Here is a 26,141-nt window from a genome sequence, read left to right on the forward strand (position 1 = left end):
CCATTATTGCTCCCTGTACGAAAACATCTTCCTGTAAAGCAGATTTATTATTATGCGAAAAGCTCTGCTGTGGTAAAGAATAAAAAGGTATTTTATAACCATCCTGAATAGTATCTATGATATAATGACAAGCATCAATGCATTTCCAAAATTCAATATTTGATTTTAATCGCCCTCTAACAGAGACTTTGCCACCTTCTTTATACTCATAGCATTCGTTAAACTCATCAACACAACTTTTTCCATCATAATACTTATCTTTTATCAAAGATGATTCTTTAGACTGTTTAGCCTCTCTATTTAGCGGACTTAAGCTCCGGGCATTCTTTTCTTTGGTGATTGGGTTTTCCGCAGTGGAAACAGCCAATGGGAAATCTGGATGCAGCTGGCATGATGGGGAAGCCAAAGGGCGTTGGGCCACGAAAAGGCTGTCTAGCTGGAAAAGGAAAATAAGGAGCACTGCTCCTAACATTAGAATAGCTACTCTTAGATTTCAGTTTTTCTTTTTGCTTCTCCTTTTCTTTCTTTTCTTTCATGGCTTTATTTTCCGCTTTAAACATTCGTTTTTCGTCATCCGAATCATCAGCCAATGGATTGGTTACATAATTTTTCACTGTACTCCACCCACAAGGTGATGCATCAGCCATTTTGATAAGTTTGTTACGTTTATTACAAAGTTCAACTGATTCATGAATAAGTTCCTTGCAATAATCATATTTATTGTTATTCAAGGCCCATGAAGCCTGCGTCAACGTATCAATAATCTTCTCGTTATGTTCAAATTGATCTTTGTTACCTGGATGTTTCCAGACTATCGCTTGTTCTGACTTAAACTTCTTCACTTCAGACGATACGGAGGAAGTTGCTCCCTGTAATTCTCTTTTAAAATTATCAAGTTGCATTGCCATAGTATTCTCCATGTCCATTTTCTGTTCATTCATTTTGTTGAGAATGGCTTGTAGCATGTCTGCCTGAGCCCCGCCCGACATCTCCTCGTTCTGCATGCCGAATTTAAACTTTCCGCTGTACGTGTCGTCCTAAACTGGTATTTAACACCTGAGTAATTCTTTATATAGCCTTGCTAATAAACCGGTTCTTAAGAACCAGGTGACATAAACAGGTATTCGAATGAAAACCTTATATATCCGGATAATTAATTCATTATTATACCAAGTAGAAATTGATTTCTGTCTAATTCGTCCCTCAAACGAAAGAAATCATATATAACCTTATTAAAACGACAATAAATAAGGATTAGTAGAATGAAACAAAATTAAGTGACGTTGATATGTACGAAAAAATTAAGGTTTAGACAGTGAACGAAAAGACAGTTATTGAAAAACCGGCAATATAACGGGACATTGCCGACAAGCAAATGTTTATATCAATGAAACACTAACGAAACTTGCGCTTGAATTGACATTCAATGATTATTATTTATTAGCGATCATGATGTCTCCCCCTACTTGCCACCCCCTTATCACGTCAAATGGACGAGCTCCAGAAATAACAGACCCTCATGTACTGATTAGAAACAAATTAATGTCAATTTCACAAGACCCAAATGAAGAAATAATACTGTCGGAACCAATATTGGTATCTCTGGCAGGAATTTGTCCGGAATCAGAGACATTTATCATGCAATCAATTACCCCTGACGACGTCTTCAACTAGCGCCTGTCATAAGGAGAGGCTCCCCCCGTATCGGAGGGAGGGAATTCTGATTTGTCAAATCGGACATGACCGACGAGTAACGGGAGGCAGGGAGCATTAATTAATTGGGATACAGTGGTGACGAAAGGGATACAGATGCGAAGGAAGGAAATATCAGAGACACTTAGGGAAAGTCAATTAAAAGTTATTAATTATAAGACTGATATTTAAAAAAAAATAAAGAATCATTAGTATATTTATAAACGACTGAGGCATGGAATATGTCTTAAAAAACGATTAATGCAGTATATAATATACATAATAATTATGAATTTTCATGATTGTCGTTTCGTTATCATTGAAAATTCTACATAAATGTCGTTTTGGACAGAGGAAATTTATATTTACAATAACTTTAAACGTTATGCACGTATTGCTAATCATGCACTAGCAATTTTGTCGTGCATCATATACGCCATTCACTGAGATAAATATGATGCATTAATATAATACATTATCATATTTATATAAACTGGCCACTTTTTTTAGTTTGACTATTACAATTTTGACAAAGTTAAAAGAGTATGTAGCTAAAAATGCTGTAAGCATTGAAGAAAATTTGCATGTGCAATTAATTTGTGCACCCAATACTGCTTTGTATTATTTATTACTTCAGACGATTTAAAATAAGTAAAGGAGAAATGATTGTCCCTACATGTAAAAGTGGGTAAAAAGTGAGATTTCACCTTAGGAAAAGAAACGTACGTGTACGTACATGTACATTAATTATATATTTATCTGATTTTTTTCTGTATTAAGTGTTGTGTACAAGCATAAACGCATTTTATGTAAGTTATCATGACTATGCGTGCAGAATTGCATGGTTAGAAAAGCTGTGTTTAATTTTGTTACTGTTTCCAAATAGCTCAAGTTGGATTTTTTTTCCGCTTATGTCAGCTTTTTTTAAATTTTCATCATGATTAAAAAGTTAGCAGCTACAGGCACATGCTAATTATATAGTGGTGAATTACCAGCACACGAATAAAACGTTGTTGTTGCGTGCATGTTCTCTTTAAAGATTTGGATTTAAGAAAAAGGTTAATGGTTCTTGTAAACTTCATCAAAATGGCATGATTTTTGGACCCCTAAGCTTTGAAACTCCCATGCGCGTTTTCATGCTTAATTATTTTATGATCCCAAGAATTTTAATTTTTTCCTTAATATATTTATTAAATATTCTGATGACGAAAACAGCGCGAAAATTTTTAATTATAAACGATATGAAAATATGAATTAAATTTTTTTTTTATAAATCCGAAAAATATCATTTCAAAATATAAAATGCTTCTCGCAGTTATGCTAAAAATCCGTAAGTATGCTGAAAACCATGATGTTTAAATTTTTTAAACATAACTGCATTTTCAAATTTTTAACAGAGCTGCCAATAATACTGCTTTCTGACGTTCATACTTTCTTTTCAAACAAGTACCTTTTATTTGCGATAAATGTTTTGATTGATGCAGATTTATTCGTTTGCAGTGACAATAATGGGTCTCTATCTTCGGATTTTTTCCTTTCTATTCGGAGGGAGTTATTCACAACATGAAAGGTTGTAGAGTAATAACCATTTGTTCTATATTAGTTTCGTTAGCCATTGTTTCTTGATATTCAGAAATGTCCTCATTAAGTAAATACATCACAGAGCTATTAAATCATCGTTTGTCGCCGAAACATTCCAATTTCTAGACCCAAACAGGCGCCCGGCGCCTCCCTATCCGCGACGGTAGAACGGCCCAGCGTACATCAAAATCCATCCTCTTCATTGATTCTGGTCGTGAGCGGAAAAAATGCTGGATTATTCCAAGCCATTTTGGAGTAGACACGTGCGGTTTCCAGAACTCTATGAAGAGTTCCGTTTCCCAATTATCCCAAACTCCATCATTATTTGTAGGTGAAGCGTTTTTGCGTGAAAACCTGATATTTTTCCTAAGTTTTTCAATATTGTATTCCTTTAGATAATGTCGGATGTCCACTGCGATTAAGTTGTACCATTATTCCGTACATCACCCTGAAGTGTTTTTGGGTTACACAGATGATGTATAAATTAATGTGCAAGGCCGTGCATGTACAAATGTATTTCAAATGATCATGGACACCTGTGCGCAATCTTGTTTTTATTTATTTATTTCACTTTATTCCGCCGCGCCTCAGCTTTCCTGGTAATTAAAATATGAGTACAATTTGATAATTTTTAAGCTACAAAACTTGAAAAAAGAGACAATATTCGTTTGTATGTGTCGAGTTTATACATCTGTGCGGCGATTGGAAAAAAATAAAAACAGAATGATAATATATACATATATCATTAAATTTTTTTTGCCAAAATTAATAATAATCATAATACACACATATTAACAACAAAAGCAATAACAACATCAAACAAATCGGCAACATAATAATGCAAAATAACAACATTTGTATTAATATATTAGGGTCATATTGGAAACCCGTCGATATAATTAATTTGGATAAAAGTACACAATAATTAAAAAACTTCAATACGTTTTAGAATTTTTAAATTTCATAATATTTAACCAAAACATTGTTTTAGAAATTTTTGGAAAGGTAAAAATCATGAAAGCCTAATCGTGTAATGAGATTCGAACTCATGACTTGCAGATTCGTGGTTTATAATCTAACCCATTGCGTTGCGCTGTTAGATAACAATTTCAGGTAAGAAAAGATTTATGAATTTATATTTCATTTCATTGTTAATTTCGATCGGAGATACGTCACAATATGGAGGTGTCCCGTACCACCTTAACTATAACACGGTGGGTTTTAAAATAACATCAGAACAGATAACTGTAGATACACAAACGAAATTCAGTCTGAATCATATTCATTGTAAATATGTCATTATCTATATCTATCGATAACAAAGATATTTACATGCATGCAGTTAAAATGTATATAACTCTACTTAAAAACTGAAGCACTAATTGATATAAATCGCTCGGATTAATCAAAATATACACCAAGAAATGTTATGGTACTAATACAGTATCATATCTACTTTAATTCATTTAAAATAGTATTTACAAACTATTGTATTTGCATATTTTATACATGTACATATCCATTAAAACATCAGTTCAAAACGAAATGTGCTACATTCCACTTGGCTCTTTGCAAGATTTAATATTTTAATTATGAAAAAATTCACACGCATGATTTAAAAATACAAGATGAAAAATATCCAAAACAACGAAGTAAAGTGATAATAAGCCTAAAATGTTGATTAAAAATAAAAGTTTGTCAGACATTAAACTTAAAATCGGAAAAGCTTAATTGCCCAGATGACAAAAAAAAACAAACAAAAAACATCGATCTCCCACGGTGTAATATCCAAAACATCGAAGTAAAGTGATGAGCCTAAAATGCTGACTAAAAATAAAAGTTGGTCAGACATCACACGAAAAATCGGAAAAGCTTAATTGCCCAGAATGAGATGACGGGAAAAAACCTCCAAACATATATTTCAAGCCCACGTTGTAATGAATGGAATTACACATTATTCAATTAAAAGGAATTTATAATGTAACAACCTATCAAAAATGTTCCAAATAAAACTTAGCTAAAAGGAAAAAAGTCTTGGGGGGGGGGGGGATAGGCACAGTTAATATTGCACAATGTTTGATGCCTTGATACCGGTAGTCTATCACCGCCGTTTTCCTATTGGGGAGGATTCGCAAGAGCGACTGTTTCTTGAATACAGTTTACAACGGATTTATGTAATCTATATGTACACAATTTACAAAAGTAAGTCGCAAACTGAATAAAATTTCAGTTTATTACAAAATGACACACCCGTCATCTTTCTTGGGCGCTGGTGACGCAGTAGCCGGGCGAGTAGGCGACGGTAAAGCACGCTGTTGCGTCTGCGGTCGGCGTGATGCCTGGGAGGACGCAGGGCGACTTTGACCAGCTCTCGTTTGGGTTGGTTGCCTAGCAACACTGCGACCTTGCAACGTAGCAGCGATGCCCTCGATCTTTGACTGGTACTGCTTTATCGGCTCCAAATAGAAACATTCCAACCAGATGTCCCTGAAAAAGAGGATCTTCTGGACGCGACGGGTTTGGCCTCCGATCACAATTTCTTCCGTCACGAGAAATCGGTGCGATACAGCGCTTAGCTCGTAGAACTTATTCATATCCATGCCGCACATTTCCTCGTCCGGGAAAATACATTTGCCGAGGAGTACGTCCGGCGAAAACAGAACGCATAGTACGATGAGGTTGTTGATCTCCTCGTCACTGAGTCTCCTGTAGTTCTGGTAGTCCCGAAGTTTACGGATATTCCGCTCGGTTTTCTCGATGTTCAGGACATAGCAGATACTGTCCAGGTAGTACATTAGCTTGGCTGTCGGGTTCTCGGCTACCTCTACATCTCTACCAAACTCTTTCACTCCTACGTCAGTCTTTCCGATCAGAGCTGTTGCCATTATTACTTTTTTCTTTCGTTTTCTTGTGAATTTTCCGTCAATTATCTGTACTTTCGTTATTGTAGTATTTAACTTCCGGTAGCATGGACTATGTTTGTAACTTGAAATCTATCTTTAGAGCGAGATAATTTTCAGTGTATGCTAACGAAAAAACTTTGCTTAATTACTCCTAATGTGACTAAAAAATAATATCCGTTGTATTGAGAAATAAATAACCGTTCAAAAAGTAAACAAAATTTTAAATTAATTACATCGTATTTTTTTAAACTAGAGATTGAAATAAAAATTTGTTAATTTATTTACAGTTATTGATCAATAAACTATCGTAAAATTTACTCGTTTTAGATTTCAACCTCAGAAAATCCTTGCCCTGTATTAAACAAAGCTATATTGTCAGCATAAATTATTGTGTGCTTATGGAATACAGCTTTAGACAATTGATTTGTTATAAATAACGGGCTTTATCCGGGGAGTTGGTTCTTTTATTACAAGTATATATAACCGAATTCTATAGATCACCTAATGGACATAGAAAGGCCCAACTAATTAAAAACGGATAGCATTACGTCACCAACGCCAGGTTTACCTCCGTGGAGCAGGTGCTTTTTGTACCTACATTGAAATATATGTACATAGTTGCATGTGCGCGATCGCACATTCTTTTGATAAGGAAATTCGGCTATTGTATTTAACGTACATTTACATTTCCTTTTAATAACATTACACGATCTTGATGTAATGAGGGTTATATCTGATCCAAACATGAAAAATACATCGTATATTACAGTTGTAGATTTCACCTTCAGATCTTCAGATCATGTTTAATTCTCTATCATTATTAGAAAATCAATGTTTAATGTGGTTTAGTATAAATATATATTGTCTAATATTTTCATGTCTAATCCATATGCTTTTACATCGAGTTAAAATAAATTGTTTGTTGAAATTGTGTATACTATGTAGAAGCACTTTCCATTATCTTTTGTTTAAAATTTCATTGTTTTAAAATCACTTTATTGTTTTAAATCTAATTTCGATACAGTGCCAATCGTTTTATATCCTGTAATCTATATAGTGCTAGTTGGAATGAATCGAGTGCAATACAAATAGACAATACAACACTTGACTGGTAATTCAGGATTCATTATGTTAAAAATTTCCTCTTTTGCGCTGCTCATCAATATAGTTATTCGTGTATTGTAACGGAAAGTGATTTTCAAGGAAAAAGCTCAAACCGACAAACGCCTCGTACTCAGCATTTCTTTCCGTGTTTAAACTTATATATCTGCAATTATGCATACAAAAAAACTTTAATTGCAAGCAACTGAGAAACATCTGAAAATAACTAGTGCATCTCTCTCTCTCTCTCTCTCTCTCTCTCTCTCTCTCTCTCTCTCTCTCTCTCTCTCATATCATACATCATACAGATATCAATGAAATATTTTTGAACATAAATATTTTGCTGCATTGAAATTCATCTCATAGATAAGTGAAAGTATGAAATATGCAGGTCTTATCTATATTATTGCATATGAATCTTGCTTATGTACGCATTTTCTGTAGCCACTGCCCATATACCACACACGTCCATGCAATGGACTTCAGATAAGTATGGTAAACATTGTTATTTACATCAATAAGTTACACCAATGTTTACCCAAGGGATCAGAAAAGCAGCCCCTTGTGATCCTAAGTGGGTATTATGTGTTCCGCACTTGCCATAGTGTGAAACATCACATTTTTCTTCTATCTTCAATTGGGTTTATATAAGCCGACATCCTATGCAAGGGGGTATGTGCCTAGTGGTTGCAAAGTTTTCGACTTTCCAAGTACACACCATTCCTTTTACAAAATGTGCAAATATGCTGGTCTATGAGTTTAATTTAAATGTCTACAGAGATATTACCAAGTGCCTCTTCGTTAAGGATAAGAATAAATGTTTCTTTTGCTAAAATACATTTAAGAAAACCCTGCACAGTATAAGAAGATAATGGAGAATCAACATGGTGTCCAGACCTAGCTGTTTCTCTTTATTTTCTAATCCGGATAAAAACAAATCTTGCTGGAAAAAGGAGATTTTGATTGACGTGATAGAAATCTTCGTAAATAAAAGTAAACATTACGATACTTTTTTCTGACTTCTAATTTCTGAGGAAAATCAAGAAAGGGTATTAAAAATCAGAAACAGCATTTCATCTGTGCAAAATTGAGCTACGAAAAAAATAAGACATAATTTTTTTTCCAGGAGATAATCCCGCCTTTTTTCACGTGAGGAGTTCAGCATGCGCCTAACTGTTAACCAATCAAAAGTGATCAAGTGGTGTTTGGGCTAACGATGCATCCAGCCGGGCTTCGCGAGAGAATTTTCACGTCTCCGCCCCTTCTGTTAGGCCGCTGAAACAGATTTGAGTAGCAAGAACATAATTCAATACTCGAGTTTGCGTTAGTCGATTTTCCAATGCCAGTCTCATTGGAGAACTATTCACTGTTTGATCAAATTTATAAGTAAATATTTATAAAATAGGACATAATCTTCTTTTTGAAAGTGAAAGGAAACGCGACAGACGACTTCATATTCTGGAGCAAGCGAAACAGGCACACTTTCTTTAGAACTCGGAGGAAGTTTGCAACTGAAAAAAAAGTTTGCAATTGAGATTGAAGAAATTAACATTGCCATTGCCGTACGATGAAAGGCACATATTCCCCCGCGGACGAATTTTGACTTCTGATTCAACTACACGCGACAGCATCTATATATGGTGGGACTTCAGACTTTGAACTACGGAATGGTAGAGAAGACAAATATGATTTTGTCCGACCATAATACCTTTCCTGACCACACGCCATGCTCCAGGGAATTGTCACAGTTTGACATCAACCAGCACCAGCACCATATGCAGGTAATTTCATTTTATTAACTTTTGGAATTTATGATAATTTTACAAAAATATTCTTAAAAACTGAAATATTATAATTTTAACTATTTTTTTGAATAACATAAATATTCAATTTTTTTATTAACTAATTCGAATATTATTTATTTGAAATGTTAGGATTTTGTTTTTAAGAACTACACAATTTAAATAGAATTTTCTTCTAGATTTGAACAAAATTTTGTTATTTTTCAAAACAAACATTTGTTTACTTTATAAATATCGGCGTGATAGGGGGTGTGTATGGGATGTAGATTTCTTTGCCGTTATCCCCCGGAACCTATGACACAACACCCCTAAGATCAAAGCAGTATTTGATCAGGAATAGACTACCGGAGTCTGATGATGAAGTGTTAACTTCATTACCGAACCCAGTGGGATTAGCTTAAGTGATAATTATGTTTCAACGGGTACTTCACATTATATCAACCAGACACTCTCAATGTTTACTTTTCAATAAGCTGATCAGGATCCAAATATCAAAACGATTGTTTATCCATTTCATTTAATTCAAAATATATTCTTTTTATGAAGATATTGCAGAATAGCAATTCGTCTGAAATTATTTAAGACATTTATTTAAGACTGATATCTCTTAAAACAATAATTAAAAAAAAATACAAAGAAAAAAAGCACATTCAAATTACTTAATTATGTCGATTCTTTTTTCAGACCATGCCGGTGTTGAATAAATTCGAGTCTCCAAGTTTCTGTGCCGGGTGCGGATCCAGAATTTTTGACCGGTATTACCTGATGGCCGTTGATAAACAGTGGCATGTGAACTGCCTAAAATGTTGCGAGTGCAAAATTGGTCTGGATTCAGAACTCACCTGCTTTGCACGAGACGGAAATATCTATTGTAAAGAAGATTATTACAGGTAAATTATTGAAATATTGATATCGACAAGATGAAAATATAAAGAAATGAAATAATTGATATCACATATTGTTTTGATTGATTCTAAATTATACGTCTATCAGTTTGAGTAGCACTTGGAAATATTTGGATAGAAATGTTTGCACAATCAATGTGGAATAAAAGACCACGCAATAATTGCGGGTTCCCTCTTATCTCGGATCTCCCAGTAATTTCAAACCCTGGGACACTGCGTGATGCAGTTTTTAAAATAATAATTTTGACAGACTCTTCATACGAAGTATTTTGCGATAATTACGATAAGGGTGCACTAATATCCGAAAAGACTTACTACACTTAAGAGGAAAAAATGCTTCTTTCCTGTTACAGAAATGTCTGTTTTATCAAGACTTCGAAGTGTGAAAGAAAGATAAATAAGTTGACTTTTCTTCTCATTTGTGTCACGGTGTCAATTTGAATTTAAACGCTTCCCTTCCACAAACAAACAGCTTGGGAAATTCGTTTGATAAATATCTTCATCTTAAGAAAGCACTTCAGAAAGTGAATTTGTTTCGAGTCTTAAATCTTTTGCAAACACATTTGATATTGTTATCAATAATCATTTTGAAAACAAGAAAATCTGAGAGCAAGGAAAATATCACAGAACCTTATTGTGAAAATGAGTTTTATTATGACTGAAACTTGACGATAACTTTATTATTATTATCATGGTAATCTCTAACTAATTCTGAAATATAAATTTGTTAATTGCTTTTGCATTTACTTCAAAATAGTCTGAGTTCAAAATGATCGAATTACCTTTGCAGGAAAATTGAAAAGCAGAATAATATATCCTTTAAAAGATTTCAAAAATGAAGTAATTTGTTCTGGGTGGCATTCCATATTAATTTCCTGTTTATTTTAACTCAGAATTTTCTGAAAGAGTTGGGAGTACGGTGGGCGGTCTAGAAGAAGTCTGTAATCCAAAACCCGGGCAGAATAGTAGAATCATATTCTGACTTTTCATTTGTTCACTTTATTGACACCGCGCGAAGGGGCTCTGACGTTTGAAAAGTGGTAAAAAAATGTGCGAGACTCTAGAGAAATTCTTGTGGACCGTTTCACTGAAGGGTGTGATAATACTGCCACGGCGAAAAAAGAGTTTTGTCAAGTTTTCAAAACCTGCACCCCATGACTCCAAATCCACCATGGAGCAAATTTTGTATGTTAGATAATATCCGTTTATCTGTTCATAATTTTAGATGTCTTGAGAGATCAGGTTCTTTGGGGCGTTTAACACTGCCATGAACCAACATGGACCTCTCAGGCGTTTTAAAAAGAAGATCAAACATTGCATAGGTGGTCTGAAATCTAATGTCTTTATTCAGTGTATTTGTTTTTTGAAATGCTGGATTTGGTGTCGAGTTCTGTTTTCCTTTCGATAAGCCGAGTTATTGTGTAACCGTTTTGCAATGTGGCAGAAGTAGATTTTCAAAGGCAAAACACAAAAATTTAAAAAATAAAAATTCTTGTCAAACTTGTAAATCTAGGAATTTTCAAAAGACGTATATCATACAAAAAACCGTGTACATTTCAGGGGAAAAATAACAAAAAGTGAAAAAAAAATTGGTTAAACTTTTTAATCTAGGAAATTTTAAAAGACGTATATGATATAGCTCGTTCCTCGGCCATTGCAGACAATATTAGACATACATGTCTGTTTATTGCAATCTAAATCATTTTTTCCTACCTTTCTCTATGCCAGATATATTTATTTTTAACTTTTTGAACGGCATAAATAATATGTTTATAATTTTGATATGGCTTTTTTTCATTGGAATGTGAAAATTCTGCTTTCAAAATACCGGGGTCAAATTCTGTTGTTAAAAAAATACCAGGTGTAAAAACAATACCAAATGAAACTATGCAAGATAGAATGACGCAAGCCTCGTTCTCCCATTGGTCAGAAATCAACACTTCTTGAAAAGCAGGAATCGGCCCGACACTTTTTACTTCGCTTGATTTCAAATTTTCATACAATTTCGGTGGTTTGGGGGTTCAATCACTTATGTACCAGATTGACCTAGGTGCAATCAAAGTCAATTGATTTTGCAGGTTTCAATCCCTGAATCAAAATGCCACAACCGGCGTTCGGTGCAAACTCCAAACTTCCAATGCGTCATTTTTTATCCATTTTAGATTTTCCGGCGTTGTATATGTGTACAACCTATATAACGGTATAATGGTCATCATGTGCTTTTTTATCATTCCTAAAAACAGAATTCAAAAGTTAATGTCCTTTCTTAGGTTCACAAGTTGAACAATAGATTTGTTTACAGAGCATCGGCCGATGGAGTTTCGTCCTTACGACATTTTGTAATGTAATGATTATCAAAATATTTGTAGATATTTCTTAATGTGTAAAGTGAGAAGAATCAAGCCATTTTAGCTACAGAGCAATTTGTGTGCCACAGGCATAGAACAAAATGAATCCATTATTTCATCATCGAAACCCAAAATTATCAAAAAAAATTTGACTGCTGTTGACACCAGCGTTGTAATATGATTTGTAGCTTTTTAAAAGGATTTTTCTGCTAGCTATTAAAAGTGTCAGTCTCTGTTTGGAATATAAATAAATTGAAACGTCACGATGAATCGGAACTATTTACGTTATAAAAAAAATATCAGTTCAAATTATGATTGAATAAATCATTAAATCAAATAAATAATATTTCAATACCAATACTAACGTCAATTTTGTGAGAAATTCGAGAAGAGGAAAAATGGATGAAAACAAGCTTAATTCTTTTATTGTTGACTATCAGATGAAAATCGAGTGCATCATAATCCGATATTATCTTCTTTATTGGCCCTGATAGTAATTGCTTTCACAAATTGAACAGCGGTTGGTCCTCGCCTCCGTGGCATTAGGAATAAAGATTAAGAACCGCATCTTTGTATAGAGTCAACACTGTTAGTTTTATCAATTCATTTATCATAACAAATGTATAACGTCAATACCTCTCAGATAATTAAACTTTTTAGAAATTAAAAATGATTTTAAATTTCCTTGATTGTGATTGAGTAATTTTTTTTTATTTTTTTTTCCATTGTAAATTTTGAAATTTCTGAGAGATTTTTATATTGTAAAGCAAAATGAACAATATAATTTTGTCAAATTATTAATTAATATTTAAATTTTATTCATTGATAAGACGTTGTCACATTATAATTTTTACTTCATTTTAAATATTACAAATCATTAAATAACTCTCATCTAAAAATGCCATAAATGCCGATATAGATTTCGTTTCGAATACCAGTACTTTTCAACAGCGTTGTGTTTGGTGATCTTAAAAAGAGGAATTTGAGCCCAAAGATAATTAAGATATATACAAGTTGTTTTTCACTTCAAAGTCTTTTATTTTACTTCAAAGAATTTAATTATTCTGCTACTCACAAGTGCCGTTTCGAGCTTACTTGTACGTATTGTTGATTTGGTGATTATAGTCCAATGATCGTAATCACAGATTTGAGATGTACTATTCCGATAAAGTCTCAGAGTCGAGGAACCGAAGTACCATGACCCAATTCCCAAAAAGCCACTGCTACCTCGTTTCAAACTTAATTCGCACTTGTTACAATTTAGTTTTAATGTAGATACATTTTTTTCTTAATGGCTTTTTATAATCAATTTATAAAAAAAAATTGGTAAATGAATATGATTTGTAAAAAAAAAAAAAGGATTTGATTCAATTGAAAAATACAGTGCGTAAAAAAAGTACTGTTAAACAATTAAGTTGGTCAATTGGTACTATATGTAGTATGTAAGAGGGAGGAAGTTGGTAGATTGGTGGGGTCAAGGCAGCTGTCTCTGTGTCTGAGAGTGTCCTCCGTGATCCTGAGGGGCTCACAGCGTACTCCAGACAAATACATGTAGTAACCCCATTAACCCGTGCCTACTCTTTATATGTTGCCTTACAACTGCTGTTTGTTTGCATTGCGCGTGTGGTCATGAGACCATCAGATCGTCATTTTATCATCCGGGTATTTTTGTACACCAAAAAACCATTCCGCAATTAGCCATAGAATAACACTGTCATACCTGGTTGCCAAACGGCCACAGATGTGACAGAATAAGCCACTGTGCTCCCTTGGTATACTCTATCCATGTAACTATATCAGATTTTATCCAATCAAATTTAGAGCAAGAAAAACATAAGGTTATTGTACATAAGTATAATGGTATACAGTTAAATGTTTTGGGCTGAGATCCGAGCAAGCAATGAGTTTCAGACATTAGCAGGTATATATACAAAACAGATGAAAATCTGAAATCAGCACTAATCCCTTATATCCGAATTAAAAGTGGAAAGAATGTGCAAGACAGTATACAGATTATCCAGCAGCGTGCTAAAACACAGCAAAGCGATGTTTTATGTGTGTTTTGTAGTTTAATATTCAGTCAATATGATCGTGAAATGCGCTTGAAAACAATGAAAGTGCATGAATTTTACGAGCAGATGAAATTTTGCGCACCTGGCGGTACATGGTCTGCCCATATGGAATATCATTGCGAAAAGATCTCGTAAACTCTCGTTTGATCGCGATCCACCATGTTTGACTGATTAATGTCATAGAAGCCAAAAAACATATTATCAGACAACTTCTGAGAACATTAGGTGCTTTGATCCATGACGCGAATACGTATTAACAAAGTTTTGTTCCAAGAAAGTTTTTGGAACTTTCTTTTTGCTTAATAATGAGCCAAAATGCTAAAAAGTGTTTTATTTTGAAGGATTTTCTTTTTAACATCCATATGGCGTGTCACATAGCACCAGCTAGGGGGTGTTTTATACGTGATTGTACTCCGTGTTTTATAGTTTTATAGTTTTCAACTTGAACACGTTTGTTAATTACGTATACGGAAGGCCTTCAATCTTCGCGTTGATTTTTCTCTTCATTGTATCTAGTAATGAAATGATTACAAATTTTTAAAAATAATGAATAAATCCGTGCAATAGAGCCAAGATGAAAATATTCGGTGTTTTTTCTTTATTAATTTGAAACCTGCAATAAGAAGCCACCTGTCTTAAGCGGCCAGTTTGTCATTGTCCCACAAGTGGCCTCTTAAAACAGGTGCGACTGTAACTTTTTTCTACATCTAATTCGTACATATGAAATATTGTTTGCATTAAGATTAATTTACATTATTTCTATAAACAGTTACATTTTAAAGAAGGAAAAAATACATAGGTTGTGCAAGATAATTAAGTTTCAATGTATTAAGACAATTAACTTCCATTTCCTTCCTTTCTTTCTAGGAGGTACGCTGTCAAGCGATGCACGCGGTGTCATCAGGGGATCACGGCAAACGAACTAGTGATGCGCGCCAAGGACTTAGTGTTTCACATCAACTGTTTCACGTGTGCATCGTGTAATAAGACCCTTACTACGGGTGATCAGTTCGGAATGCAGGATGATTTAATATACTGTAGAACAGACTATGAAATCATTTTTCAAGGAGACTATTTCTCGCGCATGCATCCAGCATTGCCGTGTCCAAACAACGGCCATATTCCGTTCTACAATGGAGTCGGAACAGCCGTGCAAAAAGGGCGGCCCCGGAAACGGAAGAACCACGTGATAGATCACGACGGATGTCCACCCGGCATGGGTAAGGAAGTAGTTAATGAAAAATCCCAAAAGTCTCAAATGCGGGTGTCTTGAACTGCCTTTCTTGTCATCTACAATTCATATAGGGTTGCCAATATGGTTAAAACTTGCTTGACTCTAAAGATTTTGTTTATTAAAGTTTAAGGTAAAAAATTTCTTTTTTGGAAGAGAAAGTTAGCAAGAAAATTTAAATCTCATGGCTGCTTGTTTTACCCCAAACCAAGTCCTAAAGAGAAGCCTAGTTTCCCCCTTGTTTCAATAGACTCCCTGGTCGTTCATTTCATTAAAAGGAAACAATGACCTTCATCACCTGCTTACTTTTTTTTTTTTTACTTTTGTTATAAAAATCTCTTTTGAGCGGTTTCTTATATGAATGAATCGTTTATTTTGGGGGTCTCATGTTCAAATTGTATTGCCGGATTGAGAACAAACTCAACGGAAGGAAGACATACATTGAATTTTGTTCACAAATTTAAAATCATTTGTAAAATAAACACAAAAAATAAAATCAATAGTAGCTGGAGGAGCAGCAGGTCCATTTTTGTTTTACCGGTGATTTTTGTGTACAAACTGCTGTTTAAGTTCAGATTTCTATTCAGATTCTATTTGCGCTAGAAGCTGCGACTAGAAGAGCTTAAGATGAAAAACCAACGAACTATTTAGAAAGCAAATACGAACATGTCAAGAAAGATTTAAATATGTTATGACGGACAACAATGTCGATGGTCGGACCAAATATTTACAGTATCCACTCGTAAAGTATCCACCGGATCCCGTAGATTGCGCCGTCTGGCGGCCGGGACATTACTAGTTCAGTGAGTGATGGGGTATGATGACCATGCTGAAGTTTCGACTGAACGTTCAGCCAATGATAAATGATTCAATATTTTCGGCATATTTATAGCCCGAGTTGTGACTTTGTGCTTTAGGGTAAATGGTTGTGCTGGCTTCTTTGGCAGAATTTTTATGTTCTTGAAATATTCATTGAAAACAGTCATGTTTCCTTATCTTCAAAAACTCTTGGCAATATCAATCGAGGGTTTTATATGACAGATGTATTTCTTCTTCGCTTGTCCTCCGAATTTAGGATTTTTTTTTGCTTTTGGCATACTTCTTTCCGATTGAAGTATTTTCTTTCAATAGGGGCCCCGTATACCATCGACAAATTCTTTTTAAAGGGTTAAAGCCTTCACCAGCGTATTTATAAGACAGCGTCCATCATGCTGTTTCTTTGTTTTGCTCTCTGGTACCTTAAAAAGACCACAGAATTGGTCCTGGAGGTATCGGGTCGTCCCTAGTTTGTGACTATGGCGTGTTACTTCACCAGGGAGGGTCCTGCTGTGTCAGAGCTCAGGAGTCGCTTCACTCGGACATAGAGTGAATTTAGTCATCTCGGGGTGACGAAATTGACATCGATTTCATCGCGCGGGTCAGGGGCGTTCACACAATGTACTCCTAAAGGTTCCAGTTTTCATACATTCTTTAATCGCCCCTTACTCCACAATTGCGAAAATACTTGATATTTCTTCATGTACTTAGCAAGATTCACACCAAAATCAGGGGCAGATTGATATCGTGATGTAACGAAAATATGGCTCCGCAAGAAAACTCTTGTCATAAGAAAGCTTCTCTCTCCCCGCGGTCCGGGGGTAGGTTTAAAGGAAGATAAGCAGAGTCTTTATCCTTTTTTCAAAACGGTGCACGTGAAATTAGCTGTGAAATCGTTCCTCTGTACTCCATCGACACCCAGCATGAAAAAGCTCCGAGATTCCGAGAGTTGTAGTTAGGAGTTGATTTATCGCTCTCGTTTCATATCTCTTCAACTTATCTAACAACAATATAATCATGTTCGATAATTAATAATGGCACTTAAGTTTTCCAGACCGAACAACTGACACGGTTAAAACGCTATCTCCCTCCCGTCAAACGCAATCAGAGGCAGGGTTTCTCCCCCAAAAACCCAAACATTTCGTAATCATTCAAGTTGTTGAGCTCGCTATTGCGATTGTCATTCATTTGCAGTTTAATTATGAAATATAGACCACACCAAAATCATTTCTGAGATGGTGGCAGTTTGAAAATAGAATTTTTATTTGACACTTTAAATGAACTCATAAAAAATACATAACGAAACAATTTTTACGATCTTTTCAGCGGGATTATTTGCCACGAGGGTATTCCTATTCTGGTACCATTTCGTTTTAGTTTTACTTAATGTGCACGGTATGTTAAAATCAACCCTAGTCTCAGTTATACCTAAATACACACTGATAAAATGATATTTGTTTTTATAAACCCCCGTACAATCAGAGATGTGTGTTTATTGTTCTCTGGGAAGGATTAGATAATCCGCAAGAAGGCTTAATCTGTCTGCGGTTGACATAGTTTGTAGTATTTATCTCCAGTAAGCTTGGATAAGATTATATTTTTCTACAAAAAACAATATATGACGGGTACGAATTACATTATGGTTTATTCACAAAGCTTCCAGCATGTCATCAATGTTACAAGATGCTTGGAGAATATCTGAAATATTAAAATATTAGATTACATAATTGAGGTCTTGATCCGGTTTAAACAATTCGCAAACATTCTGATAAATAATCAAGTTATGCAATGCAAATAATTTTCTTTTCCAGATACCTTATCGTATTTTCTTGTACAATAAAACACATGCCATTCTGAGTATGTTACTTAACGTTATCTCAACTTTCTACAGCTGATAAAGAGTCATATTCATATTTTTATTACAAACAATTCATAAATGCCAACACTTATTTTTTCCACTACCCAAAACTTTCTCCCTCTAAAATCAAGTATTTAATATTCATATTTTTTCTTACTTAAAATCAAATATTTAATATTCATATTTATTTATTTCCGTATACAATGTATTTTATATTAATTATTATGAATTCACAATCATTTTTATTTTATTTTACTGGAGTAATTTGAAACAAATCACACATTTTAACAGTTAAAATCATTTTGGACTACGCCAATTTTTGACTGAAGAATAAACATTAAAATAGAGGCCTCTTCCGCTGTTTTTTCCCCTGCTATGTGTGGATTTTTTGTCAATCATTTTAGACAGATATCTGCAAAACACATCATTGCTGAAAACTCATCCCTCGTGTCAAACAAATCTCACGCCCTTGGTTTGGATCGCCATAATAATGTGGCCACCAGTGAAGAGTTCTCCTCATACTTTGTTCTCCAAGTTTATATTAATGTCTGTTATTTTTTATTTTGATTTGCGAAAGTATTGGCATATGATGTATAGTTTATGTTTATATATACTATTTATATATATTTTTTAAAATTCTTATATCAAAGAATATTAAGGATGTTTTCCTCTCAGAGAAAGATGGAGAGAAAAACCGAGAGAAAGATAGAAAGATTTAAGTATCATTCACATTGCCTGTGTACTGAAGTTAATAGAAATGGAAGTGACAATCTTGTTCTCGACATTCCGTTATAAGAAACTCTTAATTTTGACCACAAGACACAGGAAATTGACAATTATTAACAAGAGTTGACATGGCCAAGACAAAAATGGCGATTGACGCTCTCAATACGTGATTATGTTGGAAGCCTTTTCAATAAAATTAGTTTGTTGTGGATAAAAAAAAAACCAAATTAAATGTTTGAGTTCATAATAGTATCAAATAAATCCGATCGTCGTTGTATCGGGGAAATATTTAACATCTTTGATTTGCTCCTTTTTGTGATGAATAGGAGAAATTGAATTATTTGTGTAAATACGATGAAGTATTTGAACAAAGCGAGCAATACCACTATATACAATGTGAAATTCATTGAGACGTGTTCTTGAGAGTAAATCATTTTATTGATTTAATTTTTTTTTAAATTAGTGAGAAATACATGCCGAACCGTTTGCGTCGTTTGTTCACAGCCAATTTGCCACCAATTTCTGTCGCCCAACAAAGAGAATCCAAGAGGTTATACTCTTAGAATAGGAAGAGCTACTAACGAGTGTTTTATTTTTGCCAAAAATAAACATCTTAAAAGTTACTACAATTCAAGTTAGTTTTAATATATTTTGGAAATCAATTTTTGGCATTTATTCCAAATTTTTTCTAATATTTATTTTGGATTAACACGGCCCAAGAAGTGTTTTTTGGTTTCCGAAATTAATAGTTTTACCAAAACTTTTAATTGTCTTGTGTGAGAAATTCTCAATATGCAGTTTTGGAAACGCTTCGACATATAGAAATTCCCTATCTTCCTTTTATCAAGAAGAATCATGATAACAATTTTAATTGTACCTTTGGCAGGAGGGTAATTGACGGATATTAATGCGCGGACGAGCAGTTACACCCCCAATGTTATCTCTCACTGTAGCCCAAAACGTGCGAACTGCAATATGGACTATTGTTAATGAATCATTAAAGTACGGATTAATCAATACAAAAATTTCCCTTGTTTTCTTCGCTGGATTTTGGAGTTAAACCTCTGTTTTGACGCGGCGAATTGATTCGATGATCCCGTTCTTGTCACGATTTCTCGTTTGATATTCATCTTAACGATTTTGAAAAAAAAGTTCATCCATTTCTTAACATATATACATGTATCTATTGATAACAAAGTCATTTGCCAATTTGACCAAGTCATCTGCCGATTCTGCCAAATATGTTACACCAGTGAAGAGAACAGAAAATTCGAGTTCTAAATTTGATGGGTGTCTAAAGAAAATAGTTCTTTGATAGTTGTGTATGTGTATCAAAATTCAACCTTGCCAAAAGCATTCAAACCAGACATTATTATCTTGCGTACATGTTAATAACAGTTTTTAAAAATTTTCTATTGTCCTGTAAACCCCCGGCTTTTGTTGTGATGTTCGCCATAGTACGATCATCCCCACTATGTACCAACCACGTGATAAATTCCAAGTCACTTGAACCCTGGATTACGCTGTCGGGGTCCCAAACAAGCTTGGACACTTTAGCAAATACCCCTTTGTGGGTAAACAATAGGGCATTATTTGACATTTTTGCCGTGAAAAGACCCGAGGATGTGTCCAGTCTTTGAAAACTTTATCAAGAGTTGATCGAATGTTACTCGAGGCAAAAACCTCAGAAGATGTCAAAATCGCCGCAAGCCTTTCTCCTTTCTTTTAGCTTGAACAGTTCGGTCGACTACGTTTTAAAGTGGCAGGTAGTCCTTAAAAGAAGTTCACCACTCTACTTGAGGGAACTATTTGATATTTTTAACATTTCTTTTATCTTTATAGAAATTTCATCGCTTGATTTCTAAGTAACGAGAATAACTAAACGTGGACTGTAGTATTTTTGTGGTCAATTCTTTGCAAAAAAAAAAACCCAAGCCGAACCTTTTTTTTCTTTCTAAAATTATGACCAGGGAAAATGTGTGGCAAACAATAACAGTATACGCACATTGAATAATTCGACTTTTTTCGTCCTTTTGTGCGTCGAGTTGAATGGTTCCTGCTTCTTTGAATTCCTCTGTCTAACAGGTTTCAAAGACATGGCGAGGTTCCTGTGTTTTCTTGATGTCGGATTTTTATGTGGATTGCCTCTCCCCGGATTTGTTTTATCTATTTATTATATTCCTCTGCTTTCAATTAAATAAAACGAACTAATTTTCATTACAAATTATACACGATCCTCCCCCTTGACTTCCTTTCATTAGTGCGACCCTTTTTGTCTCGTTGGAACCGTCTGCTCGCCGACTTTGACAAACCGATTGGCGTAGGTTTCACTAATTCCCTGGATATTTGGGAATTAACCTTGCTTGTGGGATGGGACTAAAGTTGTTAAATAAAATTAAAGTAAGTATTCGTGCGCTGTCGGGAACCAAAGCGCCGCAAAGCTATATTTTTTATCACTTGAGAAAACTCTTTTACTGTGTGCAGACTTTACTACTGATAGAAGCAAATCTGAACACCATTTAATAAGAATAATCATGAATAACGGTTTTAGATATTCTATCATTTTTTTTAATTTTAAAGTTCCTTACATCAGATATATATAAGTAACTCAAACTTGGTAAACGGTATTTATGAATATATCTTTTTAAAATGTTTACCATTATAGTTTTCAGCTGTTATGCTGAAAAAACAACGTGGCACAGACTCTAGACTCAGGTGTTTGTAGGGCTATAGTAGACGGAGAGAACTATGCGAGTAATGTTCCCTGGTCCTTTGAAAGGCGAGCCTGCTGTCACTGACTCTTACCGCCGCTATCATTTCTAGCCGCCAGAAAATGTGACCCACACGACCTCGCTATAAACATAGCGTCCGGATGATAAAATATCTTAAGACAATAATATAAAACCAGGGATACTTAACCCGGAGCGATAACCTGCAAGCACGGATACATTCAACTCTCTCCATCTTCTCTCTTTCTTACCCCCTTTTTCATAATAAAATTTATAAATTGCACATACATGTATTCACAGTAAATCAGCCAAAACCTTTATTCTATATTTTAAATGTTTATTGTTGAAAAAAAGATTTTTTTGACAATATCTCTGTGGTTTGTAGAATGTTGCATACACCAATGGGCTTCATATAAACTGCAAGAAAAGAGTTATAATTATCTTTTACTTTTTAAAAAAATATTAAAAATGAAACACAAAATGTAATGATAAGACCAGAAATGAAAACGCGGGTTGTCTTACTTGAATTGTGAACTGACTCTTCTTGAATTAGTAAAGTTTTCAGTTCCGTCGCCAATTGTACGGTAGTCGGTAAATTGGGTGACCAAGAACCGACAGCACTCTGCCGTTCACCTGATTGACTTGGCGGGCCCCTAATCCTGTTGATCTTCTGAATACTATAATAGGAAACACTCTATTTAATGCAATGATGAAGGATGGTTTCTTAATGGACACATTTTTATGAATGAAAAATCGTGACTAACATAAGTAGTAAGAGTGGCCACTAGTACAAATCCACTCGACAACAAAAAGTTCCGGATCCTTACTGGTATCACAGGTTTAATCAACTTCCGGTGAGTTTTTCGTTTTCGCCGCGTCTTTTTTGACATGGGCGGTATTTTTTTCTTCTTCGTAGAGGGTGGGAGCAAAATATCAATTCCTGTTATCCCCTTAGAGACTATACAGATTTTATTCCAGACTAAGAAATCAGATTTTCAACCGTTATGTGTTTTTCATTTTAAAGGTATAATATATGGAAATACTGGGAGAAAAAGTTATACACATGGTTAAAAAAAATATACAAAAAACTAAATGAGAGACGCGTATGAGTGAGTTTTGTAGTCAGCCTCGCTTTCAAAACTGTCATTATCAATTAAGTCTTTATGATAACAAAAAATGTTCAAAGCCAAGCAAGACGAGTGTAAGTTAATCGGTTACGTTCAAAACTCGGTCAGATATATTGAATTACATCTAAGCCTTCCCTCAATTCAGAATTATTATAGCGTAGATTTGTCATTCATATACCTGCAAGTAGATCATTTTCTATGATAAATTTACTTTGATTTGTGACAAATGTTAACCGAACCGTTGTCAAATATTTACTTTTTCCGGAACAATTTTAAGAGCTTTCCGAATATTTGACCATGGTTTACAATGTTTTGGGAATATAACAGAAATATCCAATTTTGTACACAGAGATTTTAATCCATGGACCTCGGGAATATTTACATTTAAACTTGTGACGGTTTTCCTAAATCTCTCGAAATGAAATTGAAATAACGAAAAAAAAAATCGTTGACGTATCAATACAGAGTTTAGTAAAAGACATTCGTGTCTGATTGTAATCAATAAAATAATTAGAATCTTACACTTCATTTTGAAATTTCATTAGAAATTGTTTTTAGTGTGTATTGTTTAGGACGTGAACTGCCATATTTGTTCATCTTAAGCAAATACTTATATTTCTACCTTTATTCACGTTTTGATTTAAAGTCTTATTGATTGTCAAAATTATTTCATAGATAAATAGAATTCCTTATCCGGTTTCGCAAATAGATGCATTTGTACTCACTTTACCCATCACCTCCTTTCCCATAATTCACAAAACCTAAGCTTCCATAACTTACTGCAAAAAAACATCCTGAAAGCTTTAATCGCCAGAAATAGATCTGTATACAATTATATGTGAATATATTTCAGAAACCGTTTTCTTTAAAGATAGGGTTTATTTCGTGTAGAGCAATAATTTGTTTGCAGAGCGGTTATGGTTTCAGAATATATAAATTTTGAGTACCCCTTTTCTCGTCGTAAATTATCCCCCCTTTTCCGTGACTTAGATAACGAGAGGCTGATTTATTGCCATCTTGATCAGACATGAAAATGTCAGCTTAGAAATTTTACCAGATGTTGAAAGAAAACAGAATGTACACGGAAAATATTTTCCGTCGTTACCAGTCGAAATTTTCTGCTGCTTAGCATATATTCTAGACATTAATAATAAATATTATGTGATTTCAATTCACCTTTTAAAAATGACAAATTCTGAAGATGGATCGTTTCATTGTATTATTTATAAACATTTCTTTAATAATTAAACAAGAAAAATTCAAATATTTTATTTTTTTAAATTTATTTTTCTGTCCCCTCTTACGCATCCTTGCTTAAATATTTATCTATCAGTTCTAATTTTTGAAGTCATTTATTCAAGACCTAATAATACTTGCAAAGAAAAAAAAGAAGATTTAAACCTAATGCAGACAAATGTTGATATTAATATTTTTTTCTTTACACTTATAAAAATATCATTTCCTAAATATCAGCTTTGAGATGGTTGGTACTACGGCTGTTTCCATATGTATCTATATCGTATCAAATTAAAATAGGTGTCATAAAAAACAGACAAAATAACGGAGCGCGCAGATGAAATCCGAACGGCTCTGGATAATGTCGGAATGATTGATACGAGCTTTTGGTAACCACGTGACAAATAAGAAGAATCTGATTTCAGACATTGTAATCAAAGACTAGTTTTATTTGACGTATGTGTGACTGATACCGATATTTAAAACATGCAAATTAAACTAAGAGTATGCAGAATGTTTGAATATTAATTATGAAAGAAGGATGTTGTTTATAAAGCAATGTCGGCAATTCATCACTATTCAGCACATTTTGTTTAAAAATTCTCTTTCTTTCTTGGTTAAATTTCTTTTGTTCGGGGGAGGGGATGTTTTTGTGTTCTTGGTTGTTTCTAACTTAATTATAATTATTCGAGTATCGCTGCTCCTTTTTCTGAATAGTCTCCGTGCGTCTAGAATGTAGATATCTTGTTGTCGTTCTTTGAATTGATGGACAGATTCTGGCAGTTGACAGAACACTCAACAGGTGCTCGCTATTGTTAAGCCTCCTGTTATCGAAACAACATATATTTCTCTCTCTTTTTTACGAGACCCCCAAAAGATAGCAGCAGATAAATTATGCGGATCGGAGAGGGATACATAACTTTGTTCACGGCACAGTGTTCCTCACCGAGTCTAATGAATTTTATGATACCTTTTATCGTTTTCTAAGTTGTCTGGTATTAGCTAGTTTGTGGGAGGTCACATTATGGCCCCCATCTTTCTCTTAGACAAAAGGATGCTCGTGGTGGAAACTTCACCCGGCTTTTATGTGTGTTTTAGATGCGGGATTGTCGTCTTACAAGCTGTAAAGAAATTACTAGTCGTTCTATTATTTTGGCGCTTGTCTATTACCGGCGTTCCGTTGCTTATCACGGAAACTGTCTTGCCATCAGATCCTGTCGGGAGATATCATTGTCATTCAGTGACGCTGACCAACTACTGGTCTGCGTCTTTCAGAGGCTTGTCGTAATGACCATTATTCCTTATCGTAGAATGAATGTACCTTTCACTGCTATCTGTCGATAATCAATGCTTCTTATTTCGCAGAAAACGTCATTATATGATTCATTATGCAAACCGTGTCCCTTTTTCATGCTGCCAGCAATTAGTAAAACAACAGTAATGAAATGAGACAAATAAAAACCAAAAACTTTCGTTAAACTACATACCTTAATGAGATGACTTTTTTCTTTCAAAATAGTTTCTTTTCCATAATTATTGGAAACTGTTAATTATATGTGAAGATCTCCAGGTGTAGAGAGTTTGTAGTTGTGTGTGATTAGGCTGAACAAAGTCGGTTAATTTTTTGTTGTTAATTGGTTCAAACATAATTGTAGTTAACACATTCTAACCTGCGGAAAGGCGAAATATTGTGTAAACATTTCTGACGATGATTTTTTTTATTTTGGCATTGTAGACATGAAAAGCAAAAGACGCTTATCAAGATGAATAAAAAATCCCATTTTTATGAGTATTGAAGCTTAAGTGATGTTATTTTTGGATTGTTGTCTTCGATAGGTCTTGGTCACGGGGACGGGCCGGATAGGGGTGGAGATCTGATGAGACAAGATGGCGGATACGGATCACAACCACCTCCGCGACAAAAAAGAGTCCGGACATCATTTAAGCACCACCAGCTACGCACCATGAAATCTTATTTTGCACTGAACCACAATCCCGACGCTAAAGACCTAAA

General features: G+C 34.4%; 2 protein-coding genes and 1 long non-coding RNA gene across 4 annotated transcripts in view; 1 reads left to right on the plus strand and 2 right to left on the minus strand.

Annotated features, from left to right (window-relative positions):
- Positions 1-26,141, plus strand: part of LOC128157505 (LIM/homeobox protein Lhx9-like) — a 41,177-nt gene that overhangs the window by 12,749 nt on the left and 2,287 nt on the right. The window contains exons 1-5 of one of the 2 annotated variants that reach the window (XM_052820087.1): positions 8,254-8,270; positions 8,404-9,058; positions 9,764-9,969; positions 15,272-15,624; positions 25,964-26,141. The exon at positions 25,964-26,141 is cut by the window's right edge and continues 43 nt beyond it. In XM_052820087.1, the coding sequence (XP_052676047.1) occupies positions 8,915-9,058; positions 9,764-9,969; positions 15,272-15,624; positions 25,964-26,141 (881 nt within the window). In that variant the 5' untranslated portion in view covers positions 8,254-8,270; positions 8,404-8,914. Of the gene's footprint in view, positions 1-8,253; positions 8,271-8,403; positions 9,059-9,763; positions 9,970-15,271; positions 15,625-25,963 lie in introns of those variants that run through there. The other variant, XM_052820086.1, reaches the window with a different exon arrangement.
- On the minus strand, positions 3,815-6,225 carry LOC128157507 (uncharacterized). Its single transcript, XM_052820091.1, has one exon. The coding sequence runs from the start codon at positions 6,156-6,158 to the stop codon at positions 5,508-5,510; it is 651 nt and encodes a 216-aa protein (XP_052676051.1). The 5' UTR covers positions 6,159-6,225; the 3' UTR covers positions 3,815-5,507.
- The window catches only part of LOC128157509 (uncharacterized), a 15,598-nt gene continuing 9,751 nt past the window's right edge, over positions 20,295-26,141 (minus strand). Inside the window, exons 2-4 of the long non-coding RNA XR_008239827.1 lie at positions 22,287-22,441; positions 21,693-22,181; positions 20,295-21,411 (exon numbers count right to left, since the gene is read on the minus strand). This is a non-coding gene — a long non-coding RNA (uncharacterized LOC128157509). The remainder of the gene's footprint in view (positions 21,412-21,692; positions 22,182-22,286; positions 22,442-26,141) is intronic.

The sequence above is a fragment of the Crassostrea angulata genome, chromosome 7 (assembly GCF_025612915.1).
Source record: "Crassostrea angulata isolate pt1a10 chromosome 7, ASM2561291v2, whole genome shotgun sequence".
In the NCBI taxonomy this organism is placed as follows: Eukaryota; Metazoa; Mollusca; class Bivalvia; order Ostreida; family Ostreidae; genus Magallana; species Magallana angulata.